General features: G+C 48.9%; 1 protein-coding gene across 1 annotated transcript in view; it reads left to right on the top strand.

Annotated features, from left to right (window-relative positions):
* Position 1: 1 nt before the first annotated feature.
* Positions 2–20,882, top strand: part of LOC134983130 (ribosomal biogenesis protein LAS1L-like) — a 35,911-nt gene continuing 15,030 nt past the window's right edge. Inside the window, exons 1-4 of the mRNA XM_063948864.1 lie at positions 2–136; positions 1,813–1,867; positions 1,984–2,081; positions 2,189–2,390. Of these exons, the coding sequence (XP_063804934.1) occupies positions 1,995–2,081; positions 2,189–2,390 (289 nt within the window). The 5' untranslated portion in view covers positions 2–136; positions 1,813–1,867; positions 1,984–1,994. The remainder of the gene's footprint in view (positions 137–1,812; positions 1,868–1,983; positions 2,082–2,188; positions 2,391–20,882) is intronic.

Raw genomic sequence — 20,882 nt, 5'->3', positions numbered from 1 at the left:
CTGTGAATTCCAACCTGGATAGCGGCCAAAACCTTCTTCAGTCAGAAGCCTCTGACCACTTCGCCACGTGACCGCAATTACGCGCCCTTATTTCTGCGCGTCATCAGACCACGTGACCGCCATTTGATTCACTGAGGTACAGTATGGGGTGGGGGGTGTATCAGGCTGCAGTTAGTGCGGGTCTGGCAACCACAGGGCATTTGGGACCCATAGCAGGTGATGTGAGGGTAACATGCTGTGGGTGGAGGCATTGTGGTGCTGGATAAATAGGGTACACTGGGTGACATGCAGAGTAAGGACAATTGGGGTGCACCAGTGGCCACGTGGAGGTGTCATGCTGTGGGTGGGGGCATGGAGATGTTGGGGACAATTGAGGTACACTGGGTGCTATTTGGGGGTGGGGACATGTGGGAAGCTCTGGTGCCATGTGGGGTGTAATAGGCTTATAAGTGGCTTTGGAGGGATGTCTGATGGGCACTTTCAGCTGGTCTACAGTGACAACACTTGGTGGGTCAGACTCGCGAGATTCAGCTATCTGCAGAATAAGCGTACATCGGCGGTCCCATCTCACAGTCCAGCAGCGGGGGTGGGGGGTGCACCGTCGCTGGCTGCAGCACAGGCTGAGCGATACCAGGCAGGAGTCATCAAGTCCCTTAATGCAGATGTTAGCAGGAGTCCTGGGACAGAGCAGTGGGTGTGCGCCACAGAGCTCCTTTGGAAGAGCAGCGCTCGCACTTGGGTCCTGCTGTAAACCACCCAGGTGGAGCTGTGCATGCAGGTGCCCCTTCAGGGATTGGAGTCCAGAGGCAGGCGTCTCTATTTTCTCTGGGAGTTACACCCCTTGCAAAATTGTCTTTATACTCACCAACAAGATCATTCAGCTGCTGACTGGAGAGGTGTCGGTAGATGCTAGATTCAAGTGAACTAAGGGACCTTTTACGTCAGGGGGAGGAGCCAAGACACAAGGGGGAGGAGCTAGGACAGCGGGTTAGTTCCTCTACTATCCACGCCACCAACTATTACCTTTAGTAACCCGGTGGCGAGCAGAGCAAGCCACCGAGCCCGAAGCGTGGCGAGCAAAGCGATCCCGCGAGGGTACTTTTATCGGGTACCGTGTTCGGCCATAGCTTGTCTCCTCCCTTAGTGACGTCAGAAGGTCCCTTCTCCCACTCCGATTTAGAACCAACCGAGAGGTGACTGCTGGGAATGGGACATTTATACAGTAACACCAGGGGATGTGTCTGGGTGATGACTGGAGAGGTGACTGCTGGGAATGGGACATTATACAGTAACACCGGGGGATGTGTCTGGGTGATGACAGGAGAGGTGACTGCTGGGAATGGGACATTATACAGTAACACCAGGAGATGTATCTGGGTGATGACTGGAGAGGTGACTGCTGGGAATGGGACATTATACAGTAACACCGGGGGATGTGTCTGGGTGATGACAGGAGAGGTGATTGCTGGGAATGGGACATTATACAGTAACACCGGGGGATGTGTCTGGGCGATGACTGGAGAGGTGACTGCTGGGAATGGGGCATTATATAGTAACACCGGTAGATGTGACTGCTGGGAATGAGGCATTACACAGTAACACCGGGAGATGTGACTGGAGAGGTGACTGCTGGGAATGGGACATTATACAGTAACACCAGGGGATGTGTCTGGGTGATGACTGGAGAGATGACTGCTGGGAATGGGACATTATACAGTAACACCAGGGGATGTGTCTGGGTGATGACTGTGTCATTGTGTGTGTTAGGTTCCTATAAGGTGTGAGGATGTCACTGTCTATTTCTCCATGCAGGAGTGGGAGTATATAGAGGAACACAGGGGTCTGTACAAGGACGTGACGTCACTGGGTAAGAGGAGACTCTTGTATAGTGTAATGGAGGCAGCAGCTATGAGGGCCATCTAGATACACATCATCTGATAATAACTCATAAACAAATACTTCCATCCTTGCATGTCCTTACAGATGGGGCCATTATGAGAAATACTCCAGAGAGATGTCCCCGTCCTCTTTATTCCCAGGACCATACAGAGGAGAATCACAGTGTCCCACAGGGGGGTCAGGTAGGTGAAATTATCATTACATGATATATGGAGAAGTCTGATTCTTATACACTGATATTCTGTATGATTGATATCACACATAATTAGAGTGTTATTGTTTTGTGCAGGGCGACAATATGACTAATATTAAGATAGAAGATATAAAAGAGGAAGAGGAGACGTATGTGATGATAGATCAGCAGTGTAAGGAGGAGGAAGAAGAGACGTATGTAGCAGATGATCAGCAGTGTAAGGAGGAGGAAGAAGAGACGTATGTAGCAGATGATCAGCAGTGTAAGGAGGAGGAAATCCCTACAGATATCAGCACAGGTGAGTAATAGTCACTAAGGGGGTCATTCCGAGTTGATCGCTCGCTGCCGATTCGAGCAGCGATCAGGTAAAAAAACCGACAAAACTGCGTATGTGCCGCAATGCGTAGGCACGTTGTACGGGTACAAAGAGGTTAGTTGCTGAGCGATGGATTTAACGAAGAATCCATTTGCACAGCCGATCGCAAGGAGATTGACAGAAAGAGGGCGTTTATGGGTGTCAACTGACCGTTATCTGGGTGTGTTAGGGAAAACGCAGGCGTGTCCACGCGTTAGGAGGGTGGGTAACTGTGTCAATTTCGGTAACAAAAAGACTGAAGTGATCGCATGGACTGAGAAAAGAGGATTTTGGTACTTACCGATAAATCCATTTCTCTGAATCCTCTAGGGGACACTGGAGTTCCTTATACAGTAGGGGTGTGAAGCTTGCAACCGGAGGTGTGGCACAATCTAAAATTAGCATTGTCTGCACAGCCGGTTCCTCCCCCTTCACAGCCCTCCTCCCTCAGTTTGGAAAATTTGACTGAGAGAATAGGACATGACACTTGAGCACATGGCGAGGAACCGAACCGTACCACATATCAAACAGCATCCAAGAACTCTTAACTGGAAAATCAACGCTGTTTGGACAAACTTTGTAAAATCCATATTAGGCACAGAGCCCCAATGTGATTTGATCCTATGACCTTGTTTGTCAAAGTCCAGGGACTAACTACGTGAGTCACAAGAGTCCTTTGAACAGGAAGTGTGAACCCAGCAGACTGACAGCACCAAGGCGGGCGTCCAGTGTCCTCTAGAGGATTCAGAGAAATGGATTTATCGGTAAGTACCAAAATCCTCTTTTCTCTTTCATCCACTAGGGGACACTGGAGTTCCATTATACATTAGGGGACGTCCAAAAGTTATCCCCCAGGGAGGGAGTGCTGTCTGTTGCCTGTACAACCAAACGTCCGAACTTAGAATCCTCGGACGCAAAGGTATCAAACTTGTAAAATTTCGCAAACGTGTGGGCTGAGGACCACAATGCCGCCCTGCAAAGTTGAGCCTTGGAAACCCCTCTGGCCGCCGCCCATGAGTCGCCCACTGGTCAGGTGGTAGGAGCACACGTCTGAAACGGAACCTGTTTGCCACATGGAATGTAAGTTTGGCGAAAGGCAAGACTAGACCAAGACTGCTGAGATGCTGGCTAACGCTTTTGAGGCTCATCACAAAGAACCAAGACATGGTCCGACTTTCTGAAGGATGATGTAACCTGTAGGCAAACCCGGTAAACTCGGACAACAGCCCAGGACACGTCTCTATCTGTGAGACCAGGAAAATATGATACTACAATTGGTTGAGTTACTCGAAGTTCCGAAACAACCATAGGAAGGAAAACTGCTTTTGTACTGAGTACTGCCCTAAAGCTCCCAACCTAGAAACCCGCCTGGCGGGAGCCAAGGCCAGCAGTAACGTGACCGTCAAAGATAGCTATCTCAGGTCTGTTTAAACACCAAATCTAAGTGCCAAGACGCAGTAGGAGAAAGAAGAAGGGGGTTGGATACCCCGAACCCTTTGTAAAAAGGTTTGAACCTCTGGCAAGGATGTCAACCGCTGTCTAAATAGGACGGATGGACCCGAAACTTGACCGCTCAGAGAACCCAGCCTCTGTCTTACTTCCTGGACCTGCCGAAATGAGAAGTAGAAGTCAGGAGAAGTGGAAGAACGTCGAATTTCACCCACCTCATGACACTAGTCCTAGTAGAACCTCTACCAATTCTTGTAGTAATGTATGTCTGTTACCGGCTTCCTAGCGGCAATCATCGTAAGAATAATTGATCCCGGTATCCCTCTGTTTCAGAGGATCCAGGTTTAAATAACCGCGCCATTAAAAGCAGCCCGTTTCTGGATGTTGGCAATGGTCCCTGAGATAGCAGGGCCCCTCACTGAGGTGACTTTCAAGGATCTTTCGTTAGTTACCCACGCAGCGTGCCAATCTGGTGCGAATAGAATCACCGACACTCGCTCTCGTTTCAGCCCACTTCAGAACCCTGAGTATGAGTTGTAAATGTTTGAAAATGTAAAAGGAAGGAATTAGCTGCGCCTACAGTGTTGTTAATATGCCAAATTTATGGAGAGCTGACAAACAAAAAAATATATATAAATATATTTATTAAAATAATAACACACCAATAAAAAACTATTACACAAATATCTAAAACTTCTAAATTTGCATGTACTCTGAAAACCGTAGATAAATCTAATGAGCAGTAGCCACAGAAAAAATGTTGGAACAATATGTTGAATATTAACTCAGTGCAAATGAAAGTTTATAACTGTTTAAAAATTGTAACATTATACATCCATGCTTAATGAATTGTATCAATTGAAGGAAGTAACTCAATGGCAAAGATAAGCTACAGGTGCAGAGGCAACATGCACACTACAGCTTGTAAAGACATATAAGTCCCGACAAAAAATGATAGCAATTAGTGCTGTGTAATTATCTGTCCTGGGGCTATGGACACCGAGCGTCCTCGGTGAAGTCCGCTACAGCTCACTAATTGTTTAAACGATGAATGAAAGAAATGAGCTAAGTAGCTCTAGCAGAGGCTGCTGTATATTTACCGGCGTCTTTGAAGTGGTTTAGCCAGGAACTTCAGGTAGTCTCCCAAAGACTGAGGAGAATCCTTTAATGTCCACTTAAAGGTAGCCAGTGTTGGTAATCAGAAGTGCTGCTGACTGGGTAAATGAGCCGTGCAGTGGCTGTGGCCAGAAAAGCCGTGTGCTGGCTGTTTACACGGAGAAACCCTTGGCAGCTGTGGGTACCGTGATACAGCGTTGACCGCAGTCGTCCTTAATTGCCGGGAGAACCCTCTGCTGGCTGTAGGCGCCGTGCAATGGCGCTGGCCGAAGCCGCCGTTGTATGCAGGGATTTTCAGCAATGGGATAGCAGCCACTGGAAGTGTGAGTGGAATGCCAGATGGTAACGTGAGCCGGAGCAGCCTCTTGCGAATCAGGGGAGTCTTCTATAGGATGACAGGACGTGTCCCCGTGAAGCAACGGTAACAGTGGATAAAGTTCAGTAGTCGGTGATCAGAGTTAGGGGAGGAGCCTATTTTTTTGTTTGTCAGCTCTCCATAAATTTGGCATATTAACAACACTGTAGGCGCAGCTAATTCCTTCCTTTTTCTTTGTGCATAAACTATCAGAGGCACATACACAGTGCTTCTTTGGCTGCGCCCCACTGTTGTTTGAATTACTTATCAATATTCTTAGGCGCTTCAAGCAGATTCGTTTGTGTTTGTGTGAAAATGTAAACCTTCCTATAACACCAAGAAAGTGCTAATGTGTCCACTCCTTTAGCTGCTGGATCTCTTGTCCTGGACACATCCTTTGTGGCTTCCTCTAACGCCATTCCGTTCCTCTTTCCTCCTTGACGGTTTACATATGCCGTCGTTGTGACGTTGTTCGACTGCATCCTTATGTGTTGACCCATGACTTGGCCCTTTGGCCAAGAAAGAGGTATTCTCCAGGAGCGTCCAACTGTTCTGAAACTAATGCTATTCTAAGACGGCACCCCAACCTTTGAGGCTGACGTCTGTTGTCAGGAACCACCAATTCCAACTGCCGAATCTCTAGCCTGCTTCGAGATTCCTGTGCAATGACAAATAAAGTAAGGAAGCGCGTATGCGTGGTGGAAGACGGAGTCTGACCTTGCTCCCTGAGCAATGAGGTTCATCTGTAATGGACGGGAATGAAGCCTGCCACCCACTGCCCGAAAATTTCCACACAGAGGTGTAGAAAATCGTCTGTGACCTCAGTACCTGAGCCACTAATCTCTGTAGGTCCTGGACCTTGTTCTTTGGTAGGAATCCTCTCAGTTGTACCCTGTCCAAGAGGAGACTGAGGAATTGAATCCGTTGAGTTGGCCAGAGGTTGGATCTCTGGAAATTCATAATCTCCCCATGTTGTCATACCGCCGCCGGGCTTGTCTCTCCGGGGGTGCTTGCTGTCTGGGCGGTCGTCCTCGCAGGCGGTCTCTGCCTCCTGGCGCTCCGTCCGGCGCCCGTAGTGTGGACGTCGCGGGTGCGCCCGACGTTCACTGGGGACGGGTGACGTCATCAGCGCTCCTCCAATCAGGTGCTGGCGGGAAGTACAAATTCAGACGTCGGGCAGAGCTCCGGCGCCTGAGTATCATCGCTACTACTACTGTACCTGTGATCTCCAGAGCTCCGTGCCTCCAGCTCCTCCGTGCCTCAGCATTTCCATGCTCCAGCATCTCCGTGCCTCCAGCATCTCCGTGCCTCAGCATCTCCGTGCCTCCAGCATCTCCGTGCCTCAGCATCTCCGTGCCTCCAGCACCTCCGTGCCTCAGCATCTCCGTGCTCCAGCATCTCCGTGCCTCCAGCATCTCCGTGCCTCCAGCATCTCCGTGCCTCCAAGCACCTCAGCGTCTCTAAGCGCCTCAGTGCCTCTAGCACCTCAGTGCCTCTAGCACCACAACATGAGCTTTTGGTACACTCCACCTATTCATCAGCACCTTTACAAGTCTTGTCTTTCAGGAGACCTTCAAGCGTCCACCCGTGCCTTCTGCCGACCGCCCTAATCCTGCATGAGGAAGACCTACATCCGGCCATCTCTGCTGCGACCCAGTAGCGGTTCCTCTTCCCGGTCACCGGAAGAAGCCCCGAGTCCACAGCACTTCCAGACCAGGTCAGTGATAGAATACTCAGGCCCCATGGACCCGGGGGATCGGAACACAGAGTCGAGCGCCATCCAAAGTTTGGCTTCCCGAGTTCAGACTGAAGAGGCGACACAGGGCCAGGTGATGCAATATCTCCAGGAATTGTCCGGCCGATTGGATCAAATTCAAGCATCCTTAGCTTCCGTAATTCCGGTTCCAGTTCCCGTAACTGCTCCAGTTGCTGTTTCCAGTGATGTCCACCCACCGGCTGGTACCAGGTCACGTCTTCTGCTTCCTACTCCTTCCCGCTATAATGGGAACCCAAAGAATTGCAGTGGTTTTCTAAATCAGTGCGAGGTGCACTTCGAGCTTCTCGCTCATAATTTCCCTACGGATCGCTCTAAGGTAGCGTATATCATTTCCCTGCTTGAAGGGTCAGCGTTGGATTGGGTGTCTCCGTTATAGGAACGATCTGATCCTGTGGTTTCCAACTATGCCAACTTCATCACGTCCTTTCGAAGAATCTTCGACGAGCCCGGCAGGATGACCACTGCTTCTTCCGACTTGCTCCTTGTTCGTCAGGGCTCCCGTTCCGTGGGTCAGTACGTGGTTCATTTCCAGACCATTGCCTCTGAACTTCGCTGGAATAATGATGCTCTGAGGGCTGCCTTCTGGAACGGTCTCTCCGACCGGCTGAAAGATTAGTTGGTCACAAGGGATCTGCCAGATCCATTAGAAGAGTTGATCTCCCTTTGCGTCAAGGTGGATCTTCGGATGCAGGAGCGTGGAGGAGAACGTAGCCGTTCAGATCGTTCTAGGTTTCGGCATCCTACTCCTAGACCGGCGGCTGGGCCCAGCTCGGACGAACCCATGCAAATTAACCGATCCCGACTGTCTCCGGAGGAACAACAGCGTCTTTGTGAGGGTAAACTTTGCCTTAACTGTGGAACCGCAGATCATTTCCTTAAGTTTTGTAAATCCCGTCCGGGAAACGGGCATGCCTAGCTTGTTCCAGAGGAGTCAAGTTGGGGGTCACGGCTAAATCTTCTCCAATTTTGGATTGTTTGCTTCCTGTGTCTTTAATCACCAATTCAGTCTCCAAGTCTTGTGAAGCCCTGTTGGATTCCGGAGCTGCGGGGAACTTCGTTTCTTCCTCCTGTGTCCAAAGCATGGATTTAAAGGTACAGCTTATCGAGCGGCCTATTTCGTTGACTGCTATCAACGGTACTAGAATTTCCAAGGGTCTCATAACGTGGCGCACGGAGCCAGTTAAGCTGCAGGTCGGGGCTCTACATCAAGAATGTCTGGAACTCTTGGTGATTCCGGAAATGCATCACGATCTGGTCCTTGGAATGCCTTGGCTCAAAATTCATATTCCCCACATTGACTGGAAGTCTTCTCAAATTCTGTCTTGGAGTTCTTTTTGTCACGCTAACTGTCTCACTCCCGTTTGTCCGCTCCGTGTCTCTTCTAAGTCGGATGAAGAGCATATTCCGGAGGCGTATCAAGGGTTCAAGGATGTGTTTTCGGAACAGGCGGCTGATCAGTTACCACCTCATAGGCCTTGGGACTGCCCTATTGACCTTGTTCCAGGGAAGATGCCACCCCGTGGCCGCACATATCCTCTGTCACTTCCCGAGACTCAAGCTATGTCGGACTATATTAAGTCCAACCTGCTCAAGGGATTCATTCGCCCCTCTTCCTCCCCTGCTGGAGCGGGCTTCTTTTTCGTGAAGAAGGACGGGGGGTTGAGACCATGTATCGACTACCGCGGCTTAAACGAGATCACCATCAAGAATAAATACCCCTTGCCACTAATCACAGAGTTATTTGATAGGGTTCGTGGCGCCCGCGTTTTCTCCAAACTCGACTTGAGGGGAGCTTTATAATCTTATTGTTAGGGTTCCTACCCTGTGCTGCCACGTCGTCAAGGCAACCGGGAGACAAGTGCTAGCAGAGTAACCTGAGCGCAGCTGATACTCCGGTTCGGGTCTTTTGCTGTGCAGTGGTTACAGGCTCTGTGCACGGCAGGGGATCCGGTGCTGGTTTTTGTGCTCACAGTCTGTGAGGTCTGAGTGGGGCGTGGACAGCACCTGCTATATAAGGCCTCTTCTCAGGTTAAGCAGATGCTGCTGAATCTTTGTTGGTTAGTCAGTTCCTCAAAGTTAGCCAGTACTGTGTAGCTTTGTATTTGTTGTTGCTTACTGCAAATAGGCCTGGGGATTTGGTACTACACTCTGCCAATCCAGACCTAGCAGTAAGACTGGAGTCAGTCGTTTAACTTGCTGGGGTTCTTTTGCTACTCGGTGAACTTAGCAAGTTTGCGGCTGTATTCTCAGATTTGCCTGCCTAAATCCTGTCTCACTGTGCAAGGGGTTCAGGTGTCAGTTTAGTGGCAGTAAGCTGAACCTGTGCACTGCAAGTGAGGATTAGGATTGTGGAGACTCTCCTTGTGTCTATTATTCCATCTCTGACCAAGGAGTTTACTGCCACACCCGTTGGTAACCCTTTAGGGTTTTGCTGTTGCCCTTAGCAACAGCATTTCGGGTTCTCTACGTATTAAAACACAACATCTTGCTTTTTCCATCTGAGCATTACTAATACTAGGGGGACACCCAGTTTCTTAGCCTCTGGGCTTCTCTGTTCACTTTGTGTTTATTTTGTTACCCTATCACCTTCTGTGTACGTAATGTCATATTCCCCAGTCTGTCTGTGAGTTCATTTGTTTTGCATCCCTAGCCGTTCAGACACCAGTACATTCCTGCAGGCACTGGTGTGCATAACAGTTCAAACACCAGTACATTCCTGCAGGCACTGGTGTGCATAACAGTTCAGACACCAGTACATTCCTGCAGGCACTGGTGTGCATAACACTTATACGCATCCGAGAAGGGGATGAATGGAAGACCGCCTTCAATACCCGGGATGGGCATTACGAATACCTGGTGATGCCGTTCGGCCTTAGTAATGCTCCTGCTGTCTTCCAGGGATTCGTCAACGAAATCTTCCGAGACATGTTATATCAAAGTGTTGTGGTATATTTGGACGATATACTGATTTTTTCCAAAGATCTTGTTGAACACAGGACTCAAGTCAAAGAAGTGCTCCACCGTTTATGAGAGAATCATCTCTATGCTAAGCTCTCCAAATGTACCTTCGAAGTAACATCAATTCCGTTCCTCGGTTATATCATCTCGGGGACGGAGCTTCGCATGGATCCAGAGAAGCTCTCTGCCATTCGTGACTGGACTCAGCCTCTCTCTTTTAAAAGCAATACAAAGATTCCTGGGCTTTGCGAATTACTACAGGAAATTCGTTAGGGGTTTCTCCACCATTGTTGCGCCCATTACTGCCTTGACGAGAAAGAGCTCTAATCCGAGTTTGTGACCTCCCGAAGCCATTGAGGCTTTTTCCCACTTGAAGTTAGCTTTCATGTCCGCTCCAGTTCTCCAACAACCAAATTTCGATGAACCTTTCTTCCTAGAAGTTGACGCATCTTCGGTGGGAGTTGGGGCCGTTCTCTCTCAGTATTCCTCAGATAAGAAATTACATCCGTGTGGCTTCCACTCTCGTAAATTCTCTCCGGCCGAATGAAATTACACTATTGGAGACCAGGAACTTTTGGCAATTAAATCTGCCTTGGAAGAGTGGAGATATCTCTTAGAAGGGGCCAAACATGTGATTACCATTTACACGGATCACAAAAATTTGTTGTATATCAAATCCGCACAATGCTTGAATCCTCGCCAAGCGAGATGGGCACTTTTCTTTACTCTATTTTCTTTTGTTATCAAGTACCGGGCCGGAACTCTCAATACTGAAGTGGATGCACTGTCCCGTTCACAAATTTCCACAGACGAGGATGATTCTTTCGAGCGGAGTTTAATTCTAAATCCAATTTCTGTCTCCGCTTCTTCAACTACTCCAGCTCCTCCTCCTGGAAGAATGTCCGTACCAGCTAGATTCCGTCCGAGAATACTACAGTGGGCCCATATCTCCAAGTTTTCCGGTCATCCCGGCGCCCAGAAGATGTACAAGTTTCTGCAAAGATCTTACTGGTGGGACACCATGAGGAAGGATGTACCGGATTACGTTAATTCTTGTCCACAGTGTACACAACATAAATCTCCTCGCCTGCCTCCTGCTGGGTTGCTTCGGCCTCTGCCCATTCCTGTGAAACCCTGGACTCACATTTCCATGGACTTCATCACTGACTTGCCCTGTTCCAAAGGTTGCAACACCGTCTGGGTGATCGTCGACCGTTTCTCGAAGATGGCGCACTTTGTTCCATTGACTGGTCTGCCGACAGCTCCTAAACTAGCCCTACTATTCATACGAGAACATTTTCGGTTGCATGGGTTGCCTCAGGAAATAGTCTCTGATCGAGGGGTACAGTTCACCGCAAGGTTTTGGAAAGCCCTCTGCTCGGCCTTACAGATTAAACTTAAGTTTTCATCCGCCTATCATCCCCAAACGAATGGACAAACGGATCGAGTCAATCAAGATCTAGAGACTTTCCTTCGCCTTTATCTCTCCCCTTCAAAGGACAACTGGGTGGAGTTGTTACCTTGGGCGGACTTTGCCCATAACCATTCATTTCATTCTTCCACTGGTGAGTCTCCGTTCTTCGTCAACTATGGGTTACATCCACGAGTTCCGGAATTACCAAGTCTTCCGACAGAAGAGGTTCCAGCTGTAACGTCCACTCTGCTGCACTTCAGACAAATTTGGTGCAGGATTCATGCTAGTCTTAAAAAGGTTTCTGTACAATACAAGTTATTCGCCAATAGGAAACGACGAGCCGCTCTTCAATACAAGGTTGGTGATAGGGTATGGCTGTCCACACGTAATCTCCGGTTGAAGGTGCCCACTATGAAGTTTGCTCCAAGATTAATCGGTCCTTACCCTGTGCTACAAGTCCTGAATCCTGTGGTTTGTAAGTTGGGTTTACCTTCTCACCTACGTATTCCAAATGCCTTCCATGTTTCTCTTCTTCGTCCTCTCGTCCTTAATCGTTTTCATTCAAAGTCCTCTAGCCCCACCTCAGTGGAAGCTGAAACAGGAACAGACTTCGAGATCAAAACAATTCTGGACTCTCGTTATCTTCACAAGAATCTGCAATATCTGGTGGAATGGAAAGGGTACGGTCCTGAGGAGAGAAGTTGGATAAAGGCTTCTGAGGTCTCGGCTCCTCGACTAATCCGTATTTTCCATTCTAGACATCCTACGAAGCCAGGAAAGTGTCCAGGGGCCACTCCTAGAGGAGGGGGTACTGTCATGCCGCGGCCGCCGGGCTTGTCTCTCCGGGGGTGCTGGCTGTCCGGGCGGTCGTCCTCGCTGGCGGTCTCTGCCTCCCGGCGCTCCGTCCGGCGCCCGTAGTGGACGTCGCGGGTGGGCCCGACGTTCACTGGAGACGGGTGACGTCATCAGCGCTCCTCCAATCAGGTGCTGGTGGGAAGTACAAATTCAGACGTCGGGCAGAGCTCCGGCGCCTGAGTATCATCGCTACTACTACTGTACCTGTGATCTCCAGAGCTCCGTGCTTCCAGCTCCTTCGTGCCTCAGCATTTCCATGCTCCAGCACCTCCGTGCCTCAGCATCTCCGTGCCTCCCGCATCTCCGTGCCTCCAGCACCTCCGTGCCTTCAGCTCCTCCGTGCCTCCAGCTCCTCCGTGCCTCCAGCATCTCCGTGCCTCCAGCATCTCCGTGCCTCCAGCATCTCCGTGCCTCCAGCATCTCCGTGCCTCCAGCATCTCCGTGCCTCCAGCATCTCCGTGCCTCAGCATCTCCGTGCCTCAGCATCTCCGTGCCTCCAGCATCTCCGTGCCTCCAGCACCTCAGCGTCTCTAAGCGCCTCAGTGCCTTCAAACACCTCAGTACCTCTAGCATTTCAGTGCCTCTAGCACCACAACATCGCTCACAGTGAGATTTTGGTACTCTCCACCAATTCATCAGCACCTTTACAAGTCTTGTCTTTCAGGAGACCTTCAAGCGTCCACCCGTGCCTTCTGCCGACCGTCCTAATCCTGCATGAGGAAGACCTACATCCGGCCATCTCTGCTGCGACCCAGTAGCGGTTCCTCTTCCCGGTCACCGGAAGAAGCCCCGAGTCCACAGCACTTCCAGACCAGGTCAGTGATGCATGTTGAACGAGAAGTGGATGGAATGTCTGAACATCTCTGATCAACTGGTCTCGAGAGGATGCATTGATTAGCAGGTCACCTAGATAAGGACCTATCGTGACTTCAACAGTCCCGAGTCTGCAACCATGAATGCCATGATCTTCTGTAAAGATTCTTGGGGTCAGTGAGAGACTGAACGGCAAGGCCCTGAATTGGTAGCGATTCATCAGCAGTGCAAACCTTAAGAAAGCCTGGTGAGGGGCCCAGATTGGGATATACAGATATGCATGTTCTAAACCAGCAATGGTCAACTGGATTGATTCCAGCTTGAATTTGTAGACACTTAGCAACCGGTTTAAAACTTTTAAATTGAGTATCGGCCGGACTGTCCTGTCTGACTTGGTATGACAAAAGGATTGGGGTAGAGAGCCATTCCTCACTGAAAGGCGGCAACCGGGAGAATGAACTCTGAACGTAGCATTCTTTCCATTGTCAGCAGTAGCTCTTATACTTCCTTATGGCACAGAGGCAACTCCAGACCTTCGACCACCAAGGGGAATCCCAGGTGAGCCGTGAGACCGTCCTGCCACGGTCTTGTCAGCAGATTTATCCCGCTTTCTGGCTGCCTGTGAGCGGCCTCTACCTCTGCCCCCACGTACTTGTGTACCAAAAAAACCCTCTTCCTCGGGCTCGCAAGGACTGAGCTCTAAAGGAATTACACGCTGGTCCCGATAACCTTTCCTAACCTGTGTAATGGTTCTTGTATAAGGAGTAGGCAGACCACTTGTCCAACACTGGACCGAAAAACATCTCATCCTCAAAGGGTGGTATTCTACCGCACCATGGTGTCAGAGTCTCCACGCCATTCTCTGTCCGTCTAGCCGATCTGGCTGATATAGAGATGTGCGATGCTATTCTGTGAATATCCCCAGAGGCTTGACACAAGTGTGAAGCTGAATCTCGAATGTGTTACGCCAGTTGGGTAACTTCTTCCAAGCCATTTTCCCCCTAAATAGCCTGTACTATGCGTCCAGACCATACTCCCATGGCCTTGTCAACCCACGGCAGATGACCGTAGGCCTCTGTGCTGCACCTGCCACAAAATTTTAACGTTAAAACTGCGTCAACCTCTTAAAGGTCGTTATGAGGTAACGGTAAGATTGTCTTCTCCGACAACCTTCCTAGGAAAACACCCACAAGCGGCGGAAACTCCCACTTATGCTTATACTCTTAGGAAGTGGATAAGTTACTGGAAACCCCTTATGGAAATTGAAAACGTTAGTCAGGTTGGTTCCAAAACCTCCTCCATTTGAGACTGGAGGGATTTAGGAATTGGAAAACACTTCTGGAATTCGAACAATTCGAATCTACGGGCTCCTTTACTTATTGGACCTTAAAGTCTAGGATCACAGATTGTTGTGATTGCCGTGTCCTCTTCTGGAAAATCTGCGTCTAGGTTAGATTCAATAAACTCACCCATTGTATCAATGAAAAGACCCGCTTCCTTCTTGTTTCCGGTACGAGAGGAAGAGGCCCGTCTTTTAACCGCCTTGCACATTGTTACCGCTTGTGTGAGAGGCGTTAACCTGATGAGAAATTCATCCATCGTCTTTGAGAATCCCGCAGCACTGATTGTTGCGTGCTGGATTCCGGTATCCCATTGGAGATCCTATCTGCAAGGTTATCCTTGTTCTAGCTAGAGCACTGCTCCCGGGTGGATCGTCTAAGTAGGAATCTCACACCCCGGGACTGCCTTCCTCGGGCTTGAACCCGTGTGCTCTTCTTGATACATTATGCACAAACATACTAGGTTTCTTCCCGTTGGAGGCCTTTTTTGCATGAAATCTGTCATGGAAACCCCCTACGAGGATATTTTGTGGAGCTTTCACCCTTTAACTAGGAAGAGAAAGGCAGTGAGAGATGACGGAAGCAAAGTTATCGGATCTGGCTGGAATTACTATTCCTTTCTATATATAGAAACAAGAACAGGACAAAAATATATTTATAGAAATAAATAAAGTGAAACACCAGCCGACATGCGACCTCCATGCTGCGATGGTAGGGTTTGTATCCGCTTGCTTCTTAGTATTTTCGTTAGGATCTTTATAATAGAAGTCCATTGAAAATATAATTAGTATAGTAAAATGATATGTTCAGGAGATCTCACATTCTGAGTATATGTTGGCACCAGTAGAGGGAGCTAGTGCTACACATGCAACATCCCTCATGATGGTTATACTAGTGGGAGGGCTTACCCTTCCCTGTAGCTGGCGCCAGATAGGGATTAATAAAATGGCCGACATTTAAATTTTCATGACACTTCATTATGTACTGGCCACTAGTTTCAGGGATATGATTTAAACATATGGGGAGGCGCGCCTATGTACTGAGTGCCCTCCATTTTTCTTTTATCACAGGGTCATCTAAGTTTTTTTTTTTTTAAATCAAGTAATTTTTATTGAGTTTTGTAACACATTGACATAACAAAACAAGAACATTGAAATTAACTATATAACAATTGCCATCAATAAACAGGTATTTTCAGATCACAGTTCGGTGTGCGTGTTAATTCTTTTCGCATATGTATCCACGACAAAGAATATCAATATTATTACGAATGTCGCTCAAGTGCTCAATACCTGCCCGCCCAGCCATGTGCTACTCCAGCGATCCCACATCTCCGTAAATCGAGAGGTGGAACCCCGTATTTTATACATATGTCTCTCATGACGAATTACCTCGTTCACCAACGCCCTCCAGTGCTCCACACTAGGTACATCTGCCGAGAACCAGACCCTAGCAATAACAACTTTTGCCAGCGTAGTGAGACACAGGACATATTTATACAGTAAGACAGAGTGTGTTTCCTCAAGGTCTAACCCAAATAAGCATATACCAGGATCTAATGTAGGGAGGGACGGTGCTGTCATGATCACATCACTCCACACTTTACGCCAAAAAAGGGAAATCTCAGGGCAATCCCACAGTAAGTGCCAAAATCCGGCATCGGTTGCCCGACACCTGGGGCAGTTAGAATCTTCCCTAAGACCAGCCCTCTGCATAGTAACTGGAGTACGATAGGCCCTGTGTAAAATATAGAAAAAAACCTGCTTATATCTTATACACGGCGTAGTGTATCTAAGGGAGCTCATAATCTGGAGCCACTGCTCATGGGACAAGCGCCCCAAATCAGTCTCCCATTTAATACGGAGATTATTTAATAGATCGGGGTAGCTTCTATTATTTAAAGCAGCATACGTGGTAGACACCCTCCCCCTCTGACTCAGAGAAGTAAGCATCGTCCTAACAGGTGAGTCAACAATCAGTGGTGGGCCGTGAGGCAATTGAGTCTGTACAGCATGTCTAAGCTGAAAATACCGGAACAGAGCAGTGTTAGGTACATCAAATTCCATCTTCAGTTGCTGAAATGACTTCAGCACTCCACCGTGGTACAGCTGACCCAGCGCCATGACACCCCTAGCAATCCATATATTATCTAGCGACATCTCATATAGCTCAGGGTATGCACTATTGAACCACAATGGAGTACAGGCATCATGTCCCTCCCAATCATATAAAGTGTGTGCATAGCGCCAGATGAGCAAGGCTTGACGCAACAGGGGAGGCAAGCCAGGCGCTGAGAGACCAGAGAGGAGAAGTTGAAGAGGAGAAAGAGAGAAAGTAGGAGAGCACTCCGCCCGCTCAGCCAGAAACCCTCTCACTGTAGTACCCAGAGAATCCCCGATCCATTCACTCAGATGAGATAGCTGAGCCGCTACATAGTATAGTCTGAGATCAGGGAGACTTGCCCCGCCGGACATCTGAGATCTGCATAATGTCCTGATAGAGACTCTCGCTGGCCTGCCACCCCATATAAATGAGGACAGAATGCCCTCTATAACAGTAAAGATCTTCTTGGGGAGGTAGACCGGAGAATTGTGTAGAGCATAAAGGAATTTTGGCTGCATCACCATTTTAAATAAATTAACCCGACCCAGGACAGACAACGGTAGCTTTTTCCAGCTATGAGCCTTCTCTTTAAATGTCGCTAAAATGGGGTCAATATTTTGGGCCACATAGCTACGCGCCATAGGAGTAATCCAGATGCCTAAATACTTGAACCGCAATGTCCATTGCGAAGGATACGCCCCCTGTGTATTTTCAGGGAGAAGACCAGAGATGGGGAAAATGTGGGATTTGTCCCAGTTAATTAGCAGACCGGAAAAGATACCAAAATTCTCCACTACCTGTAACACTGCTTGTAGGGAGTCATCAGAGTCTTGCAAGAAAAGAAGCATGTCATCCGCGTATAGCGCCACCACATCCACATGACCCCCAATCTCAACACCCCTGACCCTGCTATTACTGCGCAGCAGGCCGGCCAACGGCTCCACGGCGATCGCAAACAGTGCAGGAGATAGGGGGCAACCCTGTCGAGTGCCCCTCCAACGCAAAAAGCTCAGACGTGAAACCATTAGCCGTCACACGAGCCACAGGCAAGGAATACAACAACTGGATAAAGCTAATAAATCGAGGGCCAAAAGCAAATTTCTCTAGCACCCCCCACAGGTACCTCCATTCTACGGAGTCAAACGCTTTGGCCGCATCAAGGGACACCACCACCGCGTCCGACCCCACCAAATCACCCCTCTGGAGATGACAAAACAGTCTACGCAAATTTTGGGCCGTGGACTTACCTGGCATAAAGCCAGTCTGGTCCGGGTGAATTATTGTTGCAATTACCAAATTCAATCGAGATGCCAAGATTTTTGCCAGTATCTTGACATCAGTATTGAGGAGGGAAATGGGTCGATAAGACTCGGGGAGCAGGGGGTCTTTCCCTGGTTTCAACAGGACAATTATATTGGCCTCGGCCATAGAGCGCGGGAGAGCCCCACCCTCTAAGAGTAAGTCAAACAATTGTAGGAGATAGGGGGCAAAAAACGTACTGTATTTTTTATAGACTTCCCCCGGAAGTCCATCGGATCCCGGTGCCTTAGACGCCGGGAGAGACAGGATTGCAGCCTCCACCTCCTCCAACGTGATAGGCGCATCCAGAGCCCCTGAGTCCTCCCGGGACAAGCATGGCAAGGTCAACTGAGCCAAAAAATCCCGAAGCTGATCGTCAGAGTAACTGGCTCGGGAGGCATAAAGCGAGGAATAATAACTACGGAACGTCTCCGCCACCATTGAGCCAGAATAACACAGTTGGCCAGCAGAGTTCTTCACACACTGAATTACAGTTCTAGGGGAATCGGACCGGGCCAAAAAAGCCAAGTAGCTGCCATTCATCTCCGCCCGAAAATACTGCTCATGTCCTGCAAAAAGGAGTCTACGCCTGGATTTCTCAAATAAACAATCCGACCACTCGCTCTGCGCGCTCTTCCACAACAGCTCATCAGACCGCAAATGGGTAATAAGATATTGAGATTCCAGCTGCTGGCACAAAGATTCCAACCGCACCTCTTCCCTCTTACTGAACGCTTTAACTTCAGAGATCCGCTTTATAAAGGAGCCTCGCAAGAACGCTTTAAAAGCATCATGTTTCAGCGGCAGATCACTGAATAGTAAATTGTCTTCTTGGAACCCTTCCCAAGCGGCAATCAGATCCGCACCCCCCCCCCCCAGTAGAGTCAACCAAAAGGGGTTAAGCTTCCACATTTTTGCACCCCGCTCCCAACCAATATTAACTGTAACTAAGACAGGAGAGTGATCCGATATACCCCTAGGGAGATAATCTACCGCCAGCACGTCCGGGGACAGATCAGGAGAAACTAAAACCAAATCAATACGAGAAAAAGCATGATGGGTAGCGGACTGACAGGAGAAGTGAGTAGCTGTGGGATTACGACATCTCCATACATCCTCCAGCCCCAGCTCCCCCACCAGTCTTGCGAACGGGGTAGGGGACGCTAGGGGAGGGGAGGACGCAACAGATTCCCTCCACCTGTCCATACCACCATCCATAACATTGTTAAAATCCCCTAGGCATATTACAGGGGTAGCAGGGGACCGGGCCAGGAATCGGGCAGCATGACGGAAAACCTCATTATTATATGGCGGGGGGACATAAACTGCTAATACATGAAACAATCTGCAGTTAATATGGGCTCGTAGGAAGACGTATCTGCCATATTGGTCAGTTTCACAGTCATCCAGGTGAAATTGTACGGACTTTCTAATCATTACAGAAACGCCTCTGGCACTGCTAGAGAAAGTGGAATGATACACGTGACTAACCCATGGTTTTTTAAGTGCCAACACCCTACCTCCATGCAAATGTGTTTCAGAAAGACAAACTATGTCCGCCTGGTATTTTTTAACCTGAGTCAGGACCAACGATCTCTTAATTTTCTCATTCAATCCCCGAACATTCCAGCTGAGCAGACAGAGCCCCTCAGAAACAGCAGACATAGAAATTATAGAAGGAAGGGGCAACAGGATAGATCAAAGAGACATACATCAAAACCTGGCATCGCAGCATAGCAAGGCTGAGCAAACAATAAACAGGGACAGGAGCAACCAGTCCCCCTACGCCCCAGGAGACAAAAAGAGCACAGAGCAATATCATACAGATATAGCGTGTCATTGCACAGTACGCACAGAACTAAAAAATGATGGCTTAGAAAAAAACAAACTAACCCCCCCCCCCCTGCACCCACCCTGTATTACCTCGCAAACTTAAGGCATACCTGGATCCCATAACTCCCATTAAGTAACCAAACTAAGGGATAAGGGCCTAACCAAAGAACCCTAGGAAAAGCCCCTACACTATTTTCGGCAAGAGCTCTCCACAACTCGTAGAAAGAAGTAGTACCCCAACCCTGAAAAAAAAGAAAAAACAACATAGCTAGGCACATGCCCCATTATAAAACATCAAACAGCAGTAAAACAACGTGGGGCTGACCGTTACCGCCATATCATAACGATGCATAGCAAGCAATACCATAAATTTGCCCCACTTCTATACGCCCCACATTGCATATATCCCCACATTGCATTTATATTCACAGGAATATGCATCAGATAAATAGAAACAGCGGTACAAGAAGAATGAAATCAACATCTGAGCAACAACACATCATCGAGGAGAACGTGGTTGACGTTCCAGCCATGCACCAGCATCTTGAGGAGATGTAAAAAAACGAGTGGTGTTGTTAAGCACCACCCGCAACTTGGCTGGAAACAGCATAGCATATTGTATATTGCGGTCTCTGAGCTGACGCTTGACGTGAATAAATTGAGATCGGCTCTTTTGCACCTCCAGGGCAAAATTAGGAAATACGGAAATATTATGTCCATCTTGTTGAATAGGGCCCTTTGTCCGGGCCAGACGGAGCACCGCATCACGGTCCTTGAAATGCAGGAAGCGTGCAACAAATGTTCTAGCCGGGGCCCCCGGCGGCGGCGGCCTAGGTGGAAGCCTGTGCGCCCTCTCCACCGCAAATTGAGAGGTAAATGCCTCCTTGCCAAATAGATCAATAAGCCACCCTTCAAGAAATGACTCCGGGGAGGTGCCCTCCGCTCTCTCGGGGAGCCCGACAAACCGGACGTTGTTGCGCCGCAATCTCCCTTCTATATCTGACATTTTAGCCTGCATAGATGTCACTTGGGTAGACAGGTCCGCCACCTTCAACTGCAAGGGTGGAGCAGCATCCTCCAAAGCCGATATCCGATGTTCAGTTTCACCCACTCGCTCTCGGAT

The sequence above is a fragment of the Pseudophryne corroboree genome (genome assembly GCF_028390025.1).
Source record: "Pseudophryne corroboree isolate aPseCor3 chromosome 3 unlocalized genomic scaffold, aPseCor3.hap2 SUPER_3_unloc_1, whole genome shotgun sequence".
NCBI lineage: Eukaryota > Metazoa > Chordata > Amphibia > Anura > Myobatrachidae > Pseudophryne > Pseudophryne corroboree.
This window is presented reverse-complemented; position numbering and strand designations above follow the sequence as displayed.